This window comes from Chaetodon trifascialis, chromosome 17, assembly GCF_039877785.1.
Source record: "Chaetodon trifascialis isolate fChaTrf1 chromosome 17, fChaTrf1.hap1, whole genome shotgun sequence".
Lineage (NCBI taxonomy): Eukaryota > Metazoa > Chordata > Actinopteri > Chaetodontiformes > Chaetodontidae > Chaetodon > Chaetodon trifascialis.
Genome location: NC_092072.1, coordinates 17135221 through 17157231, shown reverse-complemented (window position 1 = coordinate 17157231; position 22011 = coordinate 17135221). Strand labels below are relative to the sequence as shown.

Sequence of the window (22011 nt, the reverse complement as noted above, 5' to 3'; positions counted from 1 at the left end):
TCTCTCTCTCTCTCTCTCTCTCTCTCTCTCTCTCTCTCTCTCTCTCTCTCTCTCTCTCTCTCTCTCTCTCTCTCTCTCTCTCTCTCTCTCTCTCTCTCTCTCTCTCTCTCTCTCTCTCTCTCTCTCTCTCTCTCTCTCTCTCTCTCTCTCGCACACACAGACACACACACACACACACCTCAGAGGGCTGCATCACTGTGTCTGCAGAGGCAAGGAGCAGGAGGTGGGAGAGGGAACGAGGGTGATCGCTGACAAGCAGCAAGGAAAATCGAGGGAGGGAAAACAGAGAGAGGGCTGGAAGATTGAAAGCAATAAAAGAGAAAGAGAAGAGGGGTTTGGACGGGGAGGGGGGGTATGTGAGTGGCATGTTGAGTGAAGGATTGATAGCTGATGATGCATCATTAAGTCCTGCGTCTTTGAACTTCTCGAGTCCGTCAGCCTTCTCCACACACACACACACACACACACACACACACACACACACACACACACACACACACACACACACACACACACACACACACACACACACACACACACACACACACACACACACACGCACTCCTTCCTCCTTCTCCCTCCATCGTCTCTCTTTCCTGCTTTACAGTTTAAAATCCTCCACACCGCTTCCATCCCCTCTAATCTGTATTCATCTCTTTTCCATGTCTCCCTCTTCCCACCAGCAGGCTCGAGCTGCACTGAGCCTATTCTTGGAGTTACCGCATCCCCTCGCCGCACTGGTGTGCGCATGTGTGTGCGAGTGTGTGCAAGAGAGTGCATGCGTGCGTGCGTGCCTGCGTGCGTGCGTGCGTGCGTGTGTGCATGCTTTCCCGATCTATTAATACCATCTCTAGTTATCGCCTCCTCTCTCCACATCTGTGTGACGGCCGGTGTCTGCGGGAGGGTGTGACTGCCCAGAATGTGTGTGTGTTTGTGTGTGTGTTTGTACGTCCACACACACACACACACACACAGACTCCTCTATAAATATCGTCTCGACTGATCTCTCTCATTTTTAGTGCAACATCTGCACCAAGACACAGCAAGACAAGGACATAGCAGATTTTCTTCAGCACACACACACATAAACACACACAAACACACACCTGCAGACCAATTAGAAAAAATCAAATGGACTGAATTCTTTCCCAGCAGTTACCACCTAATAATACGTTTCCACTAATAAACATGTTTCCAGGAAAGGATATTAGAGCCAGGGCTTTGTTTCTGAAGTCCACCACCGTGTAGCTGCAAACTAAGGGGTCCACAAAGCTGATCATGTGATGCCTGCACTGGGCACGCTCCTCAGCTGTCACCTTGTTGGTAATGATGTCGAGGCCCTGGTACACCTGAGGGGGATGCAAAAGAACCACAAAAGCAGAATAACTTAAATGAGAACCATCAAAAAAAAAAGAAGTGATTTATAGTGTACAATATTTCACTCCAACAAGTTTAATGGAAGTTTTTTGTCCTAGAAAGCATAAAACAGAGAAAAAAAACTGCATCCACACAACAAATAGGGCAGGAGACTGAAGTGTGTGCTTGGGGTAGGGTGTGTGTGGGTGTATTTGTCAATGTCAGCAGCTAGAATCAGGCTGTTAGGGAGCAAAGGAAGGAGGAGCGCCCCTGTCGACCATGTGAAATGGCTCTGACCATTCTTGCAAATTACGAAACACACCTCCTCTCTTACATCACCCGTCGACGGGGCTCCCTCATGGAATTTGACAGCTGGGTGTCATACACAAGTCTGCGCTGACGGGGTGGAGAGTTTTCGAAAGGAGGCCTCAGGATGCAGAGATCCTTCTAACTGGATCCATCTTTGTGGAGGCCTTTTTTCATCTCTTCAACTCAGAGTCTCGTTTTCTCTTGTTCTGTCTCCTTGATTATGAACTGAGCAGTGAGTGATGAACAAGTGTGTGAACAACTGAAACTTTTTTCCCCACAGTGGGTCACTATGGCAGTTAATCAATAATCAAATTGCTGATGGCAAACTATCTGCACCCCCTCTCATTTATCATGTACCTCTGCAGCCCCGTCCTCTGCACAGCACCTGTGTATAGTCTACCATCAACCATTCAAAGTATGTCTGTGTGGCTCCGGCAGTGAATCTTCCAGAAGTTGCCAGGAAAACTTTATGAAAACCCTTTTGAGTAAGAAAACTTCAAACCCAAACAATTTCACCAGTAGGCATTTCTGATTTGAGTAAAAAAAAAAAAAAGGTTGGTGAAGCGCTCTATTGTTCAATAATTCAGGGTCGGAAAATACAGCCTTTAATCATAAGCAGTCAGCCGGCTATTGGGACTGAAGCCCAAATGAACACACCAGCATTATTTTTACAATGTGAAAGAGTCACTCTGCCTCTGTGAAAATGATGGATGTTTCGAGACAAACGATGTATTGTGAGCGACTGTTTTTTTGCTTTTCAGACTCTGGCATTTCACTGAGTGGAATCTTTGTGAAGTTAAGTCAGCTGGGATGTGGTGAAGTGGGTCGCAGTGGAGAGATGAGAGCCAGGAGGGTCAGTAACACACACTGTAGTCTCCTTCTTCTTACAGATGCCAGCATTAGAGGGTTACGATTTGACAGCGCACCAATCTGTATCCTAGAGGTGTCGAGAGTGTGACAGGATTTGACAGGTTAGCCCTCCCCCAAACACGGACTGTCCGATCACAGCTCAGCAACCAAAACTGTCGAGCCTTTGGTATCTTTTTTAAGTCTTTCTAAAACCCAAAAAGCGAAAGGGATTGATTTAACAGTGGGTTTATCTGCTCTAAACTAAGCTGCAATCATCAGAATGTCCATCTAGCTCGCTCACTGCCTACCGTGATAACAGAGCGTCACTTTAAGCCAAGAGCTAAGTCGCTAATGCTACATTATGATTAGCGCATCCATTGTGTAAGACAGAATTATGTCTGGCAAACACACCCTCACATTAAAAGCTTAACTCTTCCTGTAACTAACATTAATGATGAAAACATAGTTTTAAAAAATATGATGTAGAATATTAGGACTAGCTAGCTCTGCACTGCAGTACAAAAACAAAGCTGTTCCTTTCAACTATGGAGGATGCTAACGTTTGCCGGGAACATGTAGCTTTAGCCTCAGTCTTTGTTAGCATGATGTTGTGCAGGCAGCCATCAAGAACACGTGTAAGACCCCTTTACAGGATACTCATTTTAAAACAAGTGACCTGAAAACATTCAAAAAGCTAGTTTTTCAACTAGCTAGTTAACGTTAGCTAATTAAGCTAACAGCTAGCTACTGTTAAAAAACAGCATTGTGTGAGTTTTACTCACTTCATTTGGCCCAGAAAGTGGCCAAACATTAGCTTGAGTGAAGCGTCTTTAAACATATTTTTGTGGAATCTTTTTGGCAGAGTACGACAGAACATGTAAGCGACAATTTAATGTTGTCTTAAATTGTTTTCTTCCCGTTTAGGAAGCATTTTGTGGTGCAAGGTGTGCCGACATCCTGATTACCTCCTAAATTTGTGACAGAGCACCTTCCAGTGCTCTAAATCTCTCAATGCAACAGCATTACAGACTGCTTGACCTAACATACACGCACTGATCAAAACAGAGGGGCAGGTTATTGATCACATCCTCTGCGAAAGTGCGTGTGTTGGGTTGCGTGTACTTCACCAAATGTTCCTCAGTACCGTGGCAAGGCAAAAAGTGAGGAGCAGGGCAGGACAGAACAACTCAGCCTGATAAATTATTCACGGCTTCTCTGCACGACACCACTGTCAGCCGAGGGAGGGATGGACGGATGCATGGATGGATGGTTGGATGAAGGAGACAGAGAGCAAATGAAGGAGGGTGAAGGTTTGAAGGGGTTTTTGGAAAGAGAAGGAGCGTTGGAGGAGAGAGAGAGGGAGATGAACAGACATAAGAGGAGACAGAAGAGCGCTGTGTACTTGTTAGAGAGAACACGATGCTCCCTGACAAATTTGCACACATTATCCACCACCACCACCACCACCAGCACCACCAGCACCCCTCCTTTGCCTTCACTGCTCACTCACTCACACACTCACACACACAGACACACACACACACACACACACACACACACACACACACACACACACACACACACACACACACACACTAACAGTCCTACGCAGATTGTACAGAGCGAAGACAAACGGATAGGTAGCAGATGGATGGCAGAAAGATGGTGAGAGATGCTTGCTGGAGATATAGGCTGGCATCAGGTGTGTGTGTGTGTGTGTGTATGTGTGTGTGTGAAAGAGAGACAGTTACACACTCAGTGAGGGTCATGTGACTCCCATTTTGAGCCACTCAGATTATCACACTTTTATTCCCCCACATGATCAAAAGACAAAAGCTCTCTGAGCATTTTAAAGGGACGCTTCATCCCAAAATCAAAGCTACAGGTGCCAAGTTCTGGAGATGTTGGCTGAACCCCATGGCACTCGGCTTGTGTTGCTCAACACGCCAAAACAAACACGCCTAAAAAAAAAACCTCAACAATGTCTCTTTTCAGAAACGATGGGCCGGTTACTCGAGTTCATCCACAGAGCTTGTTGTTCCACGTAGGAACTATTTCCTTCTACCAAACTACACCTGCCAACCACATCACTGTGCAGAAGCAAGCATGCATCTACTCGCCTCACCCTAGATCTGGCATTGCTAACTTATGGAGATTAGTTTCTCGCTAACAACACTGCTAGCTAACGTTACAGCTCAGCACAGGAGAGCGCCATTAATGCTCACATCCCACGCCGTCACAAGAACGAGCCCCTGATGCACAATGATGCTGTTGATGGGTGCAGTTTGGTCGAAAGGAAACAGTCCCATCTGCAGAGGAAGATCATGTATTATGTCACCTTGGTTCTCCCAAATCTTGCCTTTCTTTCTCTCCAGCAGTAAAGTTTCATCTCCTCCACCTGTCCTCCCCTTCACAATCCCCCTCATTTTGCTCATTCTTACCTGCCACTGTGAGGTCCACAGCTAACCCTTACGCAAGCACTCCTCAATGTACGTTCATGTGTTCTCAGAAAACAGACTGCCGTGATTTTAATTTTCACCTTAACGAGGACAAGGAGACCCGAGAGTAAAAGCAGGCAGAGGAGGACCAGAGTGTAAAGCAGAAAAATGAAAAGAGCCAGTAGAGTGGAAGATATGAGGAGAAAAATGCTTTGAGGGGGAGCTGCAAATGAGAGAGAAAATGAGAAAGAGATGAAGACTTCCAGACGAGGCTGTGGAAATGAGCTACAAATTGCACCGATGTTCAAGCTCAGAGTCATAAAGGAATCAAAGATGAAAATCAACGTAGCTAATCATGTTTACGCGTCGGCTGCAGGAAACTGAAAGAAGATGTCACAATAAAAGGAGGCACTAAGTGTCCTCAAGTACGTCAAATAATGCAAAAAATAAAACTCTGGTGTCATCCAGGTTGGAAGGAAGACACAGAATAATCTTATTAGGAGACAAAAAGATAACAAAACATGGAGGAGGAATTGATTAGTGCTGAGCAAGTTGCTCCTCTTTGCTTTCAGCCGGTCAGATTTCCTGCCACCAGAGGACCAAACAAGAAAACGCACATAACAGCTTTCTATTAAGGATCAGCATAAACATGAAAAAGCCAGCATGCATGGCATTTCCAGGACGTGGGCAGATGTTTAAAAGCAAACTCTAAACTGCAAAGAGATGAGTCCATCTGATGATTTACTTTCCGTAAAAGCTGCAGTCTTAATGTGTCGTGCAATTTCTTTATCAATGAAGAAAAAAAACTGTCTTCCGGGAAGTTGCCGAGGAAACGTTTCAGAGACGCGCTCGTCACACTCAGCTTTCCTAATTCCACACGTCATAATTAACACTGATATACTTTCGTGGAGCCCCAGCTACACGGACACAGCTGCCTACTCCTTCCTGTCTCGCTTTTTAAATGGATGTGACCATGTGGCTTGTGTGAGAGTGAGGGAAGAATGTGTGTGTGTGTGTGTGTGTGACAATGAGCTCAGTGTTCGAGCTCTGCAGAGCCTGCAGCCAGCCTGCCCGGCCAACCTTACGCCCTGCACGAGACAGCTGTTCCTCTGCCACATAAATAAGGGGGGAGCCTGGCCAAATGAAAGAAAGAGGGCAAGGGGAGGTGGAGTGGGGGGCAGAGACGCAGAGAACAAACAGTCATTGAGACATAAAATAAGATTCAGAGAGAAGATAAAGGGGGATACAGCAGACCTTTCAGAGTAGCGTCAGATCAGCGTTTCGCCTGTATTTCATGAACACACTTGCAAAGTGTTGCGTTCTAGCCAGAGATGACCACAGGAGACCACATTAAAGACCCTGTAAAACATCTGTAAAGCTAGCTTTATTTTATGTGCACTTTTTATGGGACGCACACCCCGATGCTGACCTCACCGAACAGACTGTACATCAGCAGAACAGTCACTGATCCGAGCACAGTTTTCTATTCCACTCCGCTGGAAGCAATGGTTCAACATTTTTGGAAAATAGGCTCATTTGTGACTTCTTGCTGAAATTGATGCCACTCTCATATCTGTCCATTAAATACGAAGGTAGCTCAAGGGGAGGGTTAGCTTAGCGAAAAGAGCGGAAACAGGCGTAAACTGCCAGAGTTTTTCGCAAACCTCGAACATGCTCGCTTCAGCGTGAGCTTTAGTTCCTCTGTGCTCTGCTATCGACTCCCCTCTCACAGTTTGGTGTCAGGATTGTACATCACAAACAGACGTTTACACGTTTTTAATTTATGAGATATTAAATATATCACTGGTATCGGATATGAGTTTGAATACCGCATCTATATTCAACAACAAAAGCCACTTCCTCAGCGAACGCCTAATATGCAACAATTTTCACTTCATTAGCTGCTTTATTGATCTCATGATGCTGTACATTACATTTCAGTGCCTTTTTTGCAAAAATAAAATCTGTGGAAAACACCGGTGATATTTTTTTTTTGCATGAAAATTGTAACTTTACAGAAAAAAAAAAAGATTTAGAGACATAAAAAAGCCCAAATATTGTAAGCTTTGATCAAAAAACAACAGCAGCCGCAGCTGTAATGAGTCAGTTCTGGTCCAGAGAGGAGGATGGAACAATTCGTCCTTATTCTGACCCGTGGACACGTCCCTACACACCGAACTGTGAGCCGCTCTGCTGTATTTCTACCCTCCTCTCTGAATCCTTCCCACCACTACACTTCCAGCAGAATACCTATCTGCCTCTTTTTTCTTTTTTACCCCTTCTCTCCTCCTCCCTCAAGGCAGCATCCTTCAACAATTTATCCCTCCATCTTCCTCTCCTCTCTCTGTCTCTCTGTGGGGAATGGCCCAGTAATGCCAGACTAATAAATCATTCATGCCGTTGTTCCTCCCCTCCTCCTCCTCCTCCTCCTCCTCCTCCATCCTGCCATCCTCCTCTCCCTCGCTGCTTTACTGTAGCGGCAACCGCATCACCACACCCGCAGACTGCAATTTACACACACGCACGCACGCACACACACACAATCAAAATAAGAGTTAATCAGCTCTCTTTTCCGTCTCGCTCGTACACAGGCTTAGATTACTTAAAAAGATGCATCATAAATCGGATGTGGGAGGCAGCATCGCCTCAGTTACAATACAAACAGATACGTCAAAGCCCAGACAGGTCATAGCCACACCAGACAGATAGAGAGACAGTGGTGGGGGGTGGATGAGGGATGACTGCGAGCGAATTAGAGGGATATAACACATTGGTGCGCAGTTTAAGAGTGTAGGATGTGTTTAATGCGTAGATAAGCAGTTGGTGTTCGTGTATGTGTGTGTTTCTGCATAACAACCTCTAGGCAATAACGAGCATAACCTTTGAATAGACAAGCAGCGCTCACTCCGGTCAAATCAGTTGGCTACATGGCCGACGCATTAACAAAGTTACGACTTAAAGGCAAATGAGCCTCCGGTGTTTTCACAAAGAAAGACCTCCCTCTCTCCACTTTTATGGGACTATAAGGGCAAAGATGACACATGACAGCTTTGCTGCCGCTCAGGCCCTTTTCTCACATCCAGCAGAAAAGCACAAGCCTGACAAATTGCCTTCTTTGTCACCATCCTCACTGCTCAGTTTGTCTTTCATAGAATATGGCAGCTCCTTCTTTCACACACCCACGAAGCAAAGGGTCACCAGCCACCGATACTTTCAATAGTCCCACAAACTGATGTCGTGGTGCATGCATGTGCATGACCTGTTAAATTGGCCCTCAGGACCTCTAATGGCCCTAGTATGGCACCCTGTAGCAACGCCCACACACAAACTCAAACACACACTCTATTTTTTACACCCTGCAGTGAAACATTACTTTGTGATCACAATGTGTTATCACTTAATGCACTGAACAGGTGGCTGCGAGCAAGCGTGAGAACTTTAGATCACTAATGATCAATTCAGATTCTGCCTGTAACTTTCTTAAGACAGGAAATTAATGGCATTGAATGTTAAGTTATCCTATCTAAGTTTGTCAAAGTTCAATGAAGATTACACAGCAGCTCCAAGAACAAACTGTTTTTTAAAAAACTCTGTCTTGCTGGTGCATTCAAGTGTTGCGGGAAAACTAAAATATCCAAGACTAGAGTCCTGGTTGTGCATAGAGCACACCAAAAGCTTTGCAACACAATATTGCAGAATCCCAATATATCTTTAATCAGCTGTGTCAGAACTGCATTGCATTGTTTAATGTCTTTAGTTAAACTGTGCAAAAACATCAAAATGGCCTTTTCCAGATCCTTCAAATTACGCAGAAGGAAGTAGCACAAGTGGCTGTTACAATACGCAAGAAATACATGGCCAGTCTGCTCATTGTCAGTGGCCCAGCAGCTGCCAAAAGCCTTAATAAAAAGAGTGAGAGCGTATATTTCAGTTATCTGCAGCAGCGTTTGACTGACGAGCAAACTGGTCTAATGTTTCGGTGCTTCTGAGCACTCCTCACATGAATCACCTCTGAAGTGCACTCGCCCCATCAGCTTACTGCCAGCGTCCACGTCAAATGTTTCTTATTACCAATGATGCCTTGCGAAGTGCTGTCAGTCGGCCGTACATGGATAAATCATCCTCTCCTCTGAGGCTGACACTTGATTAACAAATGTCCATCCATTACAGCTCATCAAAAGCCCGGCTCAGCCAATTAAACCCTGCAACTTGTGCATATCAAACAATCGGTGCAGCAAGAACTCAGGACCTTGACATAGTGTAATTACACAGCATATGCACAGGACATGCCTGTCACTCAAGGTGTCTACTTTGGCTATAAAAGTTCTTTAAAGTTTGTCACATCCCCTCACATTCATCCACCAAAGCAAAGCCTAGACTTTTCCACACACCATCCATTCACACTAACTCTAACCCACAGTGCTCTGCTGTCACATGAGCAGTTGACAATGGCTTGAAACACACCTACATTATATACTGCAGGCATTCATTTCAAATCTGTGGATACAGACTGTCCCTGCTACAGCAAGGGTCACCGAGAGCTCAAACTGAGAGCTCTGAAGCCTTCAGATGATTTTTAAACAGCCCAATTTAAGCCTGGAAAGATCTCAGTAATGTCATGCGCGTGGTAATTTAAGACTAATGTAATGTAAAGAGCAAAATAAACACAGGAAGTGGGAAAATCATTCTATTTTAAAGACTTAGAAATAGTAAATTGATTGTGAATATGGTGCTGGTCAACCTCTCTCTCTCTCTCTCTCTCTCTCTCTCTCTCTCTCTCTCTATATATATATATATATATATATGTATATATATATATATATATATATATATAAGTGATGGGTACAGTGCATGTATAGCGTTATACACTCACACATTTTCCCATAATTCCAGCTTCTAGGGAGTGAGAGGGACTCCTGCTGGTCCCTGGACCCCCACTTTGGGAACCACGGGTTTACACTATTTGGCAGTGCCTCGTTCACTGACAGTACAGCCGAGCACTTGTGTGTGTGTGCCATAGATAGCATGTTCATTTAATGAGTGAATAATATCCCCCTGCATGTCCAATGAACTGTGGGATGGGGGCTGGGGCCACGGGCAGGGGGGGGGTGATAATAACACAATAGGAGCGTTAGGGAGTGTGGGAACCAATTCTCCCCAGGACAATGGGCACTTCCCAGTGGCCACAGCGTGCCCATTCACTATCAGCTGCTGGGCTGGCGTAGCACGGCGCTGAATATGCACCAGCTCAGCACAATGCTGCTTTCTCCCAAACAAGACCAGACTGTTTCCTATCCCAAAGACAACACAGGCCAGCTCTAGCCTACACACAGCCTCATTCTCACATGAGCAGTCTCTCTCGCTCGCTCCACGTCTGCACGTCTCCCTCTCGCTTTCCCTCGCTGTCACACACACCAACGGGAGGGCAGCAACAAGGCCAGGGATAGCGGAGACAGGCTGGGGCTGCCGTGCTGTAACTAGGCCACTGTTTCTCTCCACCAGGGCTGCTGGTCGCTGAGATATTCTGGGCTGAAATGTTATTAGCGTAACCCAGTTTACCCAGTACCAGGTGACTGCTGGAAGAGGCGCTCCCTGCTGGGACGCACACTCTCAAGGACAATGAGGCAGGAGGGAGGAGGGGGGGAAAGGTGGTGCTGAAACAGGAGAAAGGTGATGAGCGAGCGGAGATGATGTGATTGGCTCCTGCAATCGTGGATAAAGTGGAGCTGCTGTGTGTGTGTGTTTGTGTGTGTGTCCACGCTCTGTTGTGACCCAGACTCAAACCCGTACGCAACCTTTTCTTTTGTGTGCACGCCCTCTGGTTGCTGCGGCAACGGAGCCTGAGAACCACAAGCGAGGGCGGGGCCAAGAGAGAGAAAGAGAGAGAGAGAGAGAGGAGCAAAGAGACGGCGAGCCGAAGAGTTTTCTAAATGTCACGGCTTTGACGGGCAAACACACACTCACACACACAGATTATTCTGTCGTTTCACGGTCACGTTTTACGGTCATGCATCTTTTATTTCGCTGCTTATCAGACAAACCTTTATTTCCTGATGAATATGGTTATTCATACTGCGACTGGATGAGCAACAAAAGCCATATTTTTCTGACAGCACTCCAGTGTTGCAGGACACACTATCTCATGACTGATTTCCATTCATCTTTATCTCGCTTTATTAGCCCAGAGCACCGCTGCCACATACGTTACAGTGTCAAAGCAAACGGTTACAATATAACCTTTTAACTACATCTAAAACTGCTATCATGTGGCCCAAATGGCATCTTTAACGATCACTATCGCATTCCTCCTTCAGGCAAAGTGCGGTTTATTTTGAAGAGGCCTAGATCTCCAGCACATGCAGTTCATTCTGCATACATTCTCTCTTGAATATCTTGAATATCTGACTCTGCAACAGCTGTATTTCACTGTATAACACTGTTTTCTGCAGACACAACACACATTTACTGCCTCATCTCATTCATACAAGTGTAATTGTTGTATTCAGATATGTATTGCAATTCATTTCCACACTTTATTAGCTACTATTTGTCTGTCATTCCTTATGTATTGTTTAGTATTGTCTATATAGCAACTTCCATCTTTATTTTGCATGCTTCATATTGCAGACAGTATTCCTAGTTTATGCTATGCATCCAGTCTTGTGCTTCCTTTTGCTGCAGTGACAATTAAGTTTCAGCTTTATATTTCTCATTTCCTCTTATTGCTGTCATCTTCTGATTAGGATTTCCCTGTACTGCCTCGCATGGTGATGTCACACCAAGCTATAATTCTGCAATAATATAGTATCAATGGTTTACACTTCATTCCCTCCACTGTTCTTGAATTAAAGCATGCTTTAAGTCTTCACCATAACCAAGAGATATAAGATAAGGAGGAAAGAAGTCAAGGAACACACACAGCTGCCATGCAGAAGTTGTTTCATCCTGTCTTATCCTCTCTCTTTCCATAGTGAGTGTGTGTTTTTAAAAGTCAAAGCACCACTTTTAAGTGGTGCTTTGACTGTCCTTTAAATAGCTGTTACCTGGTCGTGCTGCATGTATAAGAGGATGTTTGTCATGTGTGACGTTGCTGTCCAGCTGCTGAGCCTGCAGGCTCCCACAGGCCACGCGCACACACACTGATGTGGATCAGACACGGTAAACACGGTCTCCTCTGCTGTCCCAGTGTATCTGAGGTGAGGTTTAGTGTCGGCTACGAGGCAGAGCAGACCGAGAGGCCGGACCGTAACGAATATGTGCTGTCGGTTCCACAGTGTGACTCGCGCCTTTGCTAACGCCTGCTATGCAGCACAGTGACATTCAGCCAAATACAAATTCCACATTCACCCTGACTGGATGCGTTAGAAGACAGCCCGCTGGCTTGTATTTGGATCTGCGTCCATCTGGCTGAACGGCAGATGTTTTCTTCTGCTACACTCGAGCATTATGGCTGCCATGTCAAGGACTCCCTGCGCATTTCCCCTCGTCAACAGTCTCCCTACCTGCATGGAGTCGGCGCTGATTATTTCCCCCTGAAGCCGTTTTCCGATCTCGATCGCCAGCTTGGACTTGCCGGTGCCTGTAGCTCCTAAAATCACCACCAACGACGGGGCCATCGCTCTCCGCAAGGTACACTGCACGATGCGTGCGGACGCCGCCATGTTGCTGCTTCCTCGGCGCCCAGCTGACGGTCGTGCGCATGCGCAGTGGGCGGAGAAAGGAGAGGTGGGCTCTGTTTCCAGGCGACAGGCAGCCGTTACTGTGGCAACGCTGATAGATGGAGGGTCTCTCCTCTTCGGAGACTAAATAAATGGAATTATTGTCACATCTCAGTCTTGCAGGTGTAAACTAAACGCAGTGAACGACACCTGAGGAGTTATCTGCCATTAAAACCAGTTCAGATAAGGCAGACCAGTCACACAGCTCTCCGCTTGTTTCTGCATTTGTGAACAGATCAGATTGTTGACGATGTTTACAGCGATGGTGAAATGCCTTTACAGGGAGGATGAAGAAGAGTTAGTGTTGTTTCAATGGAAACTGTTGGTGCTCTGCAGCAGCGAGCTAGGATGCTTGTTGCCATGGCAAAAATGCCAGGATGGGTTACCTTAGAGACTGCTCAGAACAAATGGTAGATGGGGTGGGGGTGAGGTGGGGGGGGGGCGTGTGTTCACTCACACAGGTGGTTTTAATGGGAAGCAAATGTATGTATACAGTAATATTGTATAAAATCTATATCCAGCAAAATACTGATTACATCATCATTATTCGTGTGTGTGTGTGTGTGTGTGTGTGTGTGTGTGTGTGTGTGTGTGTGTGTGTGTGTGTGTGTGTGTGTGTGGAAGAGACAGTCAGACATGGTAAACAGGCCGTTTATGATGTCAAACCATGAATTTATTATTTTTCTGACTTACTCTTCATACATAGAGGCTTATGAGGTACAGAGAAAAAACAAAGTGCTGAGACAAGGCTCCAAAATCACCATAGTTGAACTCCCAAAGTAAGTAAGCAACATCCACTGCTACCATGACTGTGCCAACAGCAGAGACCAGTGACCAATACAAACCCCAAAAACAGGGAAAAAAAGAAGAAAAAAGAAAAGAAAAGAGGCAAACCACTGCTGTGGGTGCACCCTGGTGAAATAAAATAACGACAAAATCAGAGCTAATGGTGGCTTGTGCTGAATTAATTAGCAGATAAAATATTGGAGCTAGTTTAAAAGAAGGAAAGGGGGGAAGGGAAACATGAATGAGATCCTGAAGTATTTGTTCAACCAACTACATCGTCTGTGTGGGTTTGGCATTATGGTATTTATATATATATAGCATATCACAACAGGGGGGTGTTTTCCTCAAAAAACAGCCCATGACCCTATAACAAAAGTTTACAGACTACTTAGGAGTTTCCTGAGTGCTGGTAGGAGCATGCTACTCGCCATGATCGAGTCATTTTACAGTACTAGTTCCAGGGCTACAGTGTTCTCTGCTGCATGGCTTATGGGACAATAGGGAGCACCAGGCTTGCAAAAAAAAAAAAAAAAAGCAACATTAAGGTCACTAAAGTTTAATCGGTAGATCCTCTTAAGTCCAACCCCCCCCCGCCCCCACCAACACCACCACCACCCGCTCCAGATTTAAGAGAGTGCTACAGCTTGAGTGATTGGATTGGATACAGGAGCATTCAGGTGCTTTCCACTCCGCAGAGAGAAAGCGGAGCATACATGCCAATTTTCAGCACATAACCACCAGTAAAGCCCTGCCAGCTACAACAACAAAAACAGTCATTAGCTCACACTGAAACACAGCTCGGTAGGAAAATATAGTATAAAACTTTTGTCAACTCTGACTTGTACGAAGAAACCCCGGAGACAGAAAAATCAATGAACAGTAAAGAAAATAAGTAGGCATTGCAAAAAAAAATAAAGTGTTGACAAAGTGGCTAGTGTGATCAATGTTCAGTAAGTGTTTTATTTTGACTCTTTTTCATAATCATTTTTATTAACAAAAATAGAAGCTTTGAGTTATCTTTGAAAAGCCGGCAAGCTTGGCCCCCAGTTTAGGACACAGGGCCGAACAAAAACTAGGATGAGTATAGTAGACAGCTCTGGTTTTGGTTTGGAGGGGACTGTACAGTAAGGATACTATATACATAACATCCAACAGGATAGTCTACATACATTGAAAGGCTTCTATAGGCATTACATCAAATGCAAAAAAAAATAAAATAAAATTACAAATATATCAGACAGCAAGATGAAAAAAGTACAGCTGGAACTCAGTGGACTTCATCTTCAAGCAAAACTTGGTATTTTTCATGTCGCTTAAACACACTGATTCAATTTAAGCCATTCTGTAAGTTTCTTTTGGTTGATCATATGAAGCCACCATTCACCTTTTGGCTGCTCTCCATGGCACAACAATAATAAAGATAGAGAGGAATCTTATTAAAAATCCTCTTTTTTTTATTTGCAGATTTTGATTGAAAATGGGATCAATCTGCCTGCATGGCAACGTATTTTCTCATTTATTTAAATTCATATTGAGTTCTCCGAATGATGCTACAAAACAGGCCGCGGCGCTGCTGTCGAAACATTTGTGACGCGAGATGAAAACGCTGAAGTTATGAATGGAAACCTGCAGGCACAGATGTTAGGACTTAACCTGAGCTATTCCAGGAGGAGCACTACATATTGTATCCTTCCAGTTGTTATTGTTGCATGGCTCAGTGCAGTCCCACTGCAGCCCCCTGCATTCCCATCACTGGCAAGCATAAAGCTAGACAAGGAAAAAGCATGAAGAAAAGAGCAAAAAGAATGAAGGAAGAGGTTAGATGGTGTGAGGAATAAGAGAAAAGAAAAAAAATGGAAAAGAAGACGCAACTTGATAACAAAATGTACTAGTTGTATGCCAAGAGCTGAGGAGCAGGGGGCTGCGGGGGCTCTACAGAGAAACCCTTCAGACTGATAGAAAGAGGAGACGTCACTGCTGTGCAAGCACACCAAGCCTTATCATAATCAAGGAAATGTCTGACCAGATCATGCAGCAGTTAAACAGCACAGCTGTAGCAGTTTTTCAACTAGAAGCTGCTGCATTCACAAGCCGCCCTGTAGCAAGCAAAAGTTTTTAGCAGGGGGAAATACAACAGTTTGACAAACCTATATCGAGTAACCATGGAGATATTAATCTGCCTGTTAGATGTCCCATCAGATCAGTCCCTCGCTGGCCGCCCTGACCGGCTTATGGCCTCGTCAATCACTCAAAAGCTAATGTGCAAACCACAAAAATAAAAAAAACCCACCCGCACTATTCCAACGTGACCAATTCAAAGTGAACATTAGTGTCTTTTCTCCTTCATGTAGTCCCATTCAGTTCTGTGAGTGTACACGTGTGGTGACGGCTGACCCCGTCGCTCAGGATCGTTTCAGGTGTGCCAGCCTCTGCAGCAGCTGCAGCTGCCTGGCTTTCAGCTGCTTCCTCTCCTGAGCCTTCTGCCTCTCGCTGGTGTGCAGCTGCTGCAGGTACTCCGTCGCTCGCGTCAGGATCGCCACCTTCGGCGTCTTGGGGCAGTCCGCCAAGCCCGGGATCTCGTCCCGCAGCGACAGGAACCGCGAGCGCAGGTCGTTCCTTCGCTTGCGCTCCAGGAAGTTGTGCGCCTTGCGTTTGTCTGTGTCCTCGCAGTCCGAGGACTGGGGGCTGGACAGGTGGGAGAGGAAGTGGGCCTTTGAAGGAGAGCTTTGGGGATGGGAACTTGAGGAAGAAGAGGAGGAGGAGGAGGAGGGAGGAGATGAAGGTGATGCGGAGGAGGTAGGAGAAGAGGCGCTGAGGTTAGGGGACTCTGACCTGACTCCGGCCACGGTCACATGAGACTTCCTGCTGTCTAAGTTCAGAGGGGCGTGGCCGGGCCGGGGCTGGTGGTAATGAGAGTTCTGGTGCGGCTGGGTGATCTGGGTGGGGGCCTCCTGCCGGACCCTCTTCCGAGGCGGCTCGGCCGGCGGGGGGAGTGTGTCCGGCGAGGGCGCAGCATAGTTGTGCTGCTGTTGGTGGATGGAGATGTGGAAACGCTTCATGCCGGGGTCCAGGGGGTCGGCCCGCACCGTTATGGTCACTGGTTTCCGAGTGTTGACCAGTCGACGAGGTTTGCGCTGCTGCTTGTGCTCCACTGTCACCACGTCAATCTCCTCTTCATCCTCATCTTTGTCGTCTTCATCGTCTGAAAGGGCAAGAGGGAAGGTATTAAGCTGTGTGTTTGATTATGCAGAATACCTGGTGAAGGATGACAGCTAAAGCTGGAGAGATGAGTCACATATAGGAGCCACCTCACTGGTAACACTCACCTGCCTCTTTAAACCAATTAAATACTTGTGTGAAAAGTTAATGCACACGGCCTCATGAAATCTACATGATCTCACACACACACACACACACACACACACACACACACACACACACACACACACACACACACACACACACACACACACACACACACACACACACACACACAGAGTGATGATTCACTGCATTAGGTCAGCTCCCTGAGTGGAAACTGGCTCACTTCACGTGGACCCGGGGAGGATGAGAGGCAGAGACAGCTTAGGTGAAGAAGCAAATTTTCTCTTCAGCTTGCTAAAACGAGCCGACTGATACTCAACGCTGCACACGTTTAAAACAATTTGCTGCTCTATTTACTAGAGTGGAAGCAAGGTATTAAACATGAGGAAAGGTCTTAGCGACTTGATTTCCGCCAACTGACTAGACTCTTGAGAGATTTGCAATGCTTGTGTAAATTGAAACACACTTTTAAAGTAATTGCACCTCTGTGTATTTGACTGCTCAGAAAGTAGTAATCTCTACTTGAATAACACATAAAGAGATGCTGGGGGAAGAGGGAGTGGCGCCGGCCTATTATTTACAACAGCATTTATATGACAAAAGATGACATCTCATATTACAAGGCATACAGAATGAATTCCCTCAAGTAGCCCTATAATGGCTCTTTACTGGAGCTTAAGCTTACATTCATTTCCTATGATTGCTCATTCTCCTCCTCTTTGAGCACATATTAGCCCCTGAAATGGTGTGTAACACTGCCTCGAACTCATGTCAAAGAATTCAGCAGGTCTAGCCGACCTCCTAAATGGCTAATCCCGCTCTATTCACAGCCCAGGCTGGCTCGGACCAAATCCACCCACTGACACAATTGGAGCTGCAGCCTGTTGAGCTGAGGAATGCAGCAACAAGTTCCCTTTGTGGCATTCCACACACCATTATGCATGGTCCAAGCTCAACATCACATGGCAGCCTACATACCAATCTCAATCATATGGGTTGGAAATGGAAAGAGGAGGTCTCGGGCAGGGGAAATTTTGGCGAGACAAAATAACTAAAAGAGGGTCTACCTTCCTTCCCTCCTTGTTACATAAAGTTCCAGCAATAATGAGAACTCTTATTGAATTCACGTCAAAGCCGAGCCAGGGAGCGCAGAGAGGATATTGTTATCATAAGTCAGACTGGAGGAGCAGGGAGAGGTAGCAGCTGGTCTGCTGGAGCCCGGCCAAGCAGCAGATGTTTCAATGGGCGTGTCGCTCTGTGGGCTTGAAGCATGTGTTGCATGCACCAAGGTAACGCAATGCAGTCATGTGCCATGCCAGCCCTTACAGCCAGATAATGGCTAATCAAAGCAAAATATTAACTAAATGAGAGAAGGGAACAGGACATTTCAGGTCAGATAAACCTCCAGTCCAACCCTAATTTATATATATATATATATATATATATATATATATATATATATATATATATATATATATATATATATATATATATATATAAAACTGCTGGAATAAAATCCATGTGGACAGCCAAATGAGACAAAGTAGATGACTTTTTAGAAAATAAAAGGAATAATATTTAAATACAATGAGAAAACTGTGATAATGAGTGATGGTGGTCACTGAACCATCGATAGAGTATCAGTAGGCTACAGCATGCAAATACATACAGGATATAGACAGAATCATAAAGCTCTCTTCACCTCAAAGTGAGTCAAAGAAGAGCTGTTACAGTAAAATGTTTCTCTCGATAGAAAAGTCCAATATGTTGCATATTCCGTCTGTTACTGACCTGATGAGTCGGTGTGAGACTCTGATGCAGAGGACACCTGTTTCTTGCATCCACCGGTTAAAGGGAAAGTGAGCACTGCAGCCGGGTCCACACAGTCCGCCGCCAGTCCGCTGAGGGCTGACGCGTCGGTGGGCGCACTGTGCGCTCTTCCCGGGGACGTAACGGCGGAGCCAGCTGCGACTTTGGCAGCGGCTCCCGTCCCGGGACAGGACGCGCAGCGCTCCCCTACAACTCTGTCCAGCTGCTGCCCGGCCGAGAAGCCGCTCCACATGCAGTCCTGGATGATGATGGAGCTCAGGTTCCCGAAGGAGTCGCTGGCCGTGGTCAGCTTGCAGGGCAGGTCCTGCTGCTGCTGCTGCTGTTGTTGCTGTTGCTGCTGCTGTTGTTGCTGCTCCTCCTCCTGCCCTAAGAACTGAGAGACCCACTCCAGTTTGTCCCCCAGAGATGGGTAGAGCAGCCCGACCCTGGCCGACCCCTCCACCGCCCGGACCGGGGACATGGGCGGGGTCGGTACCAGCTCGAATTTCTTCCATATGTCCTCGCTGGGTGCTGTGGACTTGAAGAAATCCTCATCCGGGTCGTGGTGGTCGTCGTAGAAATAATGTTGGTAATGGTCGAGGTGGTCCATGTCCCAGTTTTCATAACGAGGCGCGGTGGAGCTGATGCCCGGCATGGGGGCTGCAGGCAGTGGGGTGAATCACTCCCTGTTCCCTCTGTCTGAACAGGGATAGAGCCAACAGTTGTATGAGAACTGAGCCTCATTCTCATCAAAATACAACACAGCCCTGTCCCTAGACATGTTGCCTTCTGGGGGGAATGGGTTGATTTTTGTGGCCGTGCATAATGCAGCTATTCTGGATGCATCATGCTGGTTTAATTATATGGTTTCTCAGAGCTAAACATTGCCCGACGGTTCAGAGAAAAACACCCAGCGAGGTGTGACAGATAAACTAAGCACCTGTATGAGAACATGATGTGCCAATTAAGACTAGGCCTGCAACAGAGTCCTTATAAGGTTAATCAGTGGGGTACCATCCACAGGCTGAACCAGCCCACAGCTAGGAGGACTTTTCCAGGCGTAAATACTATGCTTAAGTTAAATGTCGCAAAGTTAAAGTTAAACTAGGCTACGCTTTGTTGCTGCTGAGAAGTTCAAGTTTCGCAACAGTGTTTCATTACATAACACTGTTTTAGTAGTATACTGTGACAGAGAGGGAGAGAGGAGGGTAGGGGGGTCGATTTTCTGCTGACTGCTCGGCAGAAAATAGAGATGAAAGTAGGCTGAAATTCATTAATTGGATAGACAGGTACCCGTTCTGCCTGCCAACGAACCCGGTCAGGCTGGGGAGTCGTGCGTAAAGTAGTTTATCTGACTCCTCCGCTGCCCAAGTCCTTATCAAGCTCAAAGAATTCAGCTGCGACTGAAAGAGCGCCGATCAGTTAATTAAGCCGCAGGCGCGCCGGAAAGCTGCGAACACACACTTCATTTACGACCTGAAGAGTCTGTCCCTGCGTCTGTGTGTGTGTGTTGACACCCTCGTGAGAGGGGCAGACTAAAGAGAGTTTTACCTGGTGTTGAGAGTAAAAAAGCTGCCTGCGTCTTCATGGATCCGCCGTGCGCAATGTGTCCAAAAGGCAGCGGCCACAGTGATTCCTTAAGGAGAATCTGGCTCAGATGTGCGCTTTCGCGCAGATCCGCTTGGTGTGTTTTTCAGGTTGTAAACAGTCGCGGAGGTAAATGAGTCCGTTTGGTCTCCGTCCCGCCGCTCAGAGGGCTGGACAAGCTTTGGCTGTGGTCACTTTTCTTTGCCGACAACTGCACTATATGATCCGGGGGACGGAGAGTTGGCTATTATGCATAAAAAGGCGGGTCGTAGTAGGAGAGCCACGCCTGCCGTTTAAAGGTGCAGCACACTCAAATCACCCATGATGCGCTGCAGAGGGGATGTTATGAGAGCCAGTATGACACTGATTTCGTAAGATGACACCCTTTTGCTTTTGCAATCTTTATGCAAACACAATAACACCATGTTAATGTGTGTGTGACTGTAAACACACTTGTGCTAATGCACGAGCGCCTGTGTATAATCATCAGGCTGCATATAAAGGCATTAATAAGGAGGGTGTCCTCCACAACAAGCACTTCTTGATGTGTGTCTGTGTGACCATGTGTTACTCATGATGTGGGGACATAAAGGAAAGTCCCCATAATGTAGATTATTAAATTATAGGGTGAAGACTTAGGTTACCAAAAATGATGGAAACACTACATAGTGAGGACCCAAGTTAGAGTGGGGACATTTTTGGAAAGTAAGGACATTTTGCATAGTCCTCACATCCTCAAAGGTCGCTTTGAAGGTTGAGACCAGGTTTAAAGGGTTAGGCTAGAATTAGGTCTAGTTTTGGGTCAGGGTGAGGGTTAGGCTCAGGTTCAGGTTCAGGCAGTTACTTGTAATGGTTGGGCTTAAAGTAAGGGGCTAGTGAATGAGTCAATGAGGGTCCTCACTAAGATAGGATTACAACTTTGTGTGTGTGTGTACATGTGAGCGTGTGTGAGAGGGCAGCAGTGGTTTCATGTAGACATATGGCTGCAGCGTCTAATGAGGTCCATGCATCTCATAGTCTCTGTAATCAATATCACACTTATGATGTAGAGCCCTCCCTCTGAGAGAGTCAATATGCAAGCAACGCTCTGTGTCTGCCATGTCATTTGTGTGTCTCCTCGACAGCTGCACACGCACACACGCGGACGCGCTCCAACAACTGCTGACACTTGTGTTTCTTGCCATACGAAACCATCTCAGCCTTTCCTTTATTCGAGGCATGGAACTGTGCCGCAACAAACTTTGGCACACTCGCTCTTGAGGATGACGATTGAGAAACATCCTTCCTACACAACTGCTCCTCTGAAGTTCCCTCTCCAGCTCGACGGCGAGGCAGACAGCGTGAAATCCTTGTCTGTCCACCTCATCTTCCCATCAAACTTCAGACACCCACCCCACCCCCACACCTCATACCCTCAAACCCCATCTCCTGCCACTCATCCTATATTCTTCTCTCCTCAGTTTTACTCTTGCCTACTTTTGTTCCCCCCACCACAGCCCTCCTCTTGCGCTTTTATCCTCAGTCACCCCTGATCAAAAAGCTCTTGACCCTACATGAAACGGGGAGACTTTGGAGGGTTATAATCTCTGTTTCCCAGGAGAGAGCCTACAAAGACGCAGAACTAACAGACTGGAGAAACAGAAGCGTCAATCTTTCAATTTCCCCGTCTGTATCACTTTCTCTCTCTCATCTTGTCCTGCTCCTGATCCCTCTTTCTCTTGCCGCTTTTATCTCATCCCTCTCTGTCTTCTGCCTTGTTACATACTTTGAGATGCTTAATCTGCCTCCCCGCTTTGAATTAATCATCAAAAGTGAATGGGTGCAAGGACCAGCTC

The 22011-nt window shown here is 46.3% G+C and overlaps 2 protein-coding genes across 3 annotated transcripts in view; both read right to left on the bottom strand.

Annotated features, from left to right (window-relative positions):
* trit1 (tRNA isopentenyltransferase 1) overlaps positions 1 to 12639 on the bottom strand; it is a 31359-nt gene extending 18720 nt beyond the window's left edge. The window contains exons 1-2 of one of the 2 annotated variants that reach the window (XM_070985416.1): positions 12455 to 12639; positions 1209 to 1349 (exon numbers count right to left, since the gene is read on the bottom strand). In XM_070985416.1, coding sequence (XP_070841517.1) covers positions 1209 to 1349; positions 12455 to 12613 — 300 coding nt within the window. In that variant the 5' untranslated portion in view covers positions 12614 to 12639. The remainder of the gene's footprint in view (positions 1 to 1208; positions 1350 to 12454) is intronic. The other variant, XM_070985417.1, reaches the window with a different exon arrangement.
* A 685-nt stretch (positions 12640 to 13324) lies between these two features.
* On the bottom strand, positions 13325 to 20427 carry myclb (MYCL proto-oncogene, bHLH transcription factor b). The gene is made up of 3 exons (XM_070985386.1): positions 20141 to 20427; positions 18572 to 19288; positions 13325 to 16658 (listed from the first exon to the last, which is right to left on the bottom strand). The coding sequence occupies exons 2-3, from the start codon at positions 19242 to 19244 to the stop codon at positions 15859 to 15861; spliced, it is 1473 nt and encodes a 490-aa protein (XP_070841487.1). The 5' UTR covers positions 19245 to 19288; positions 20141 to 20427; the 3' UTR covers positions 13325 to 15858.
* Between the last annotated feature and the right edge of the window lie 1584 nt (positions 20428 to 22011).

Coding starts and splice junctions, on each gene's coding strand:
- myclb (XM_070985386.1), bottom strand. CDS start 19,244: ATGCCGGGCATCAGCTCCACCGCGCCTCGTTATGAAAACTGGGACATG. Junction 16,659..18,571: donor GTCTCACACCGACTCATCAG/GTCAGTAACAGA, acceptor TTGCCCTTTCAG/ACGATGAAGACGACAAAGAT.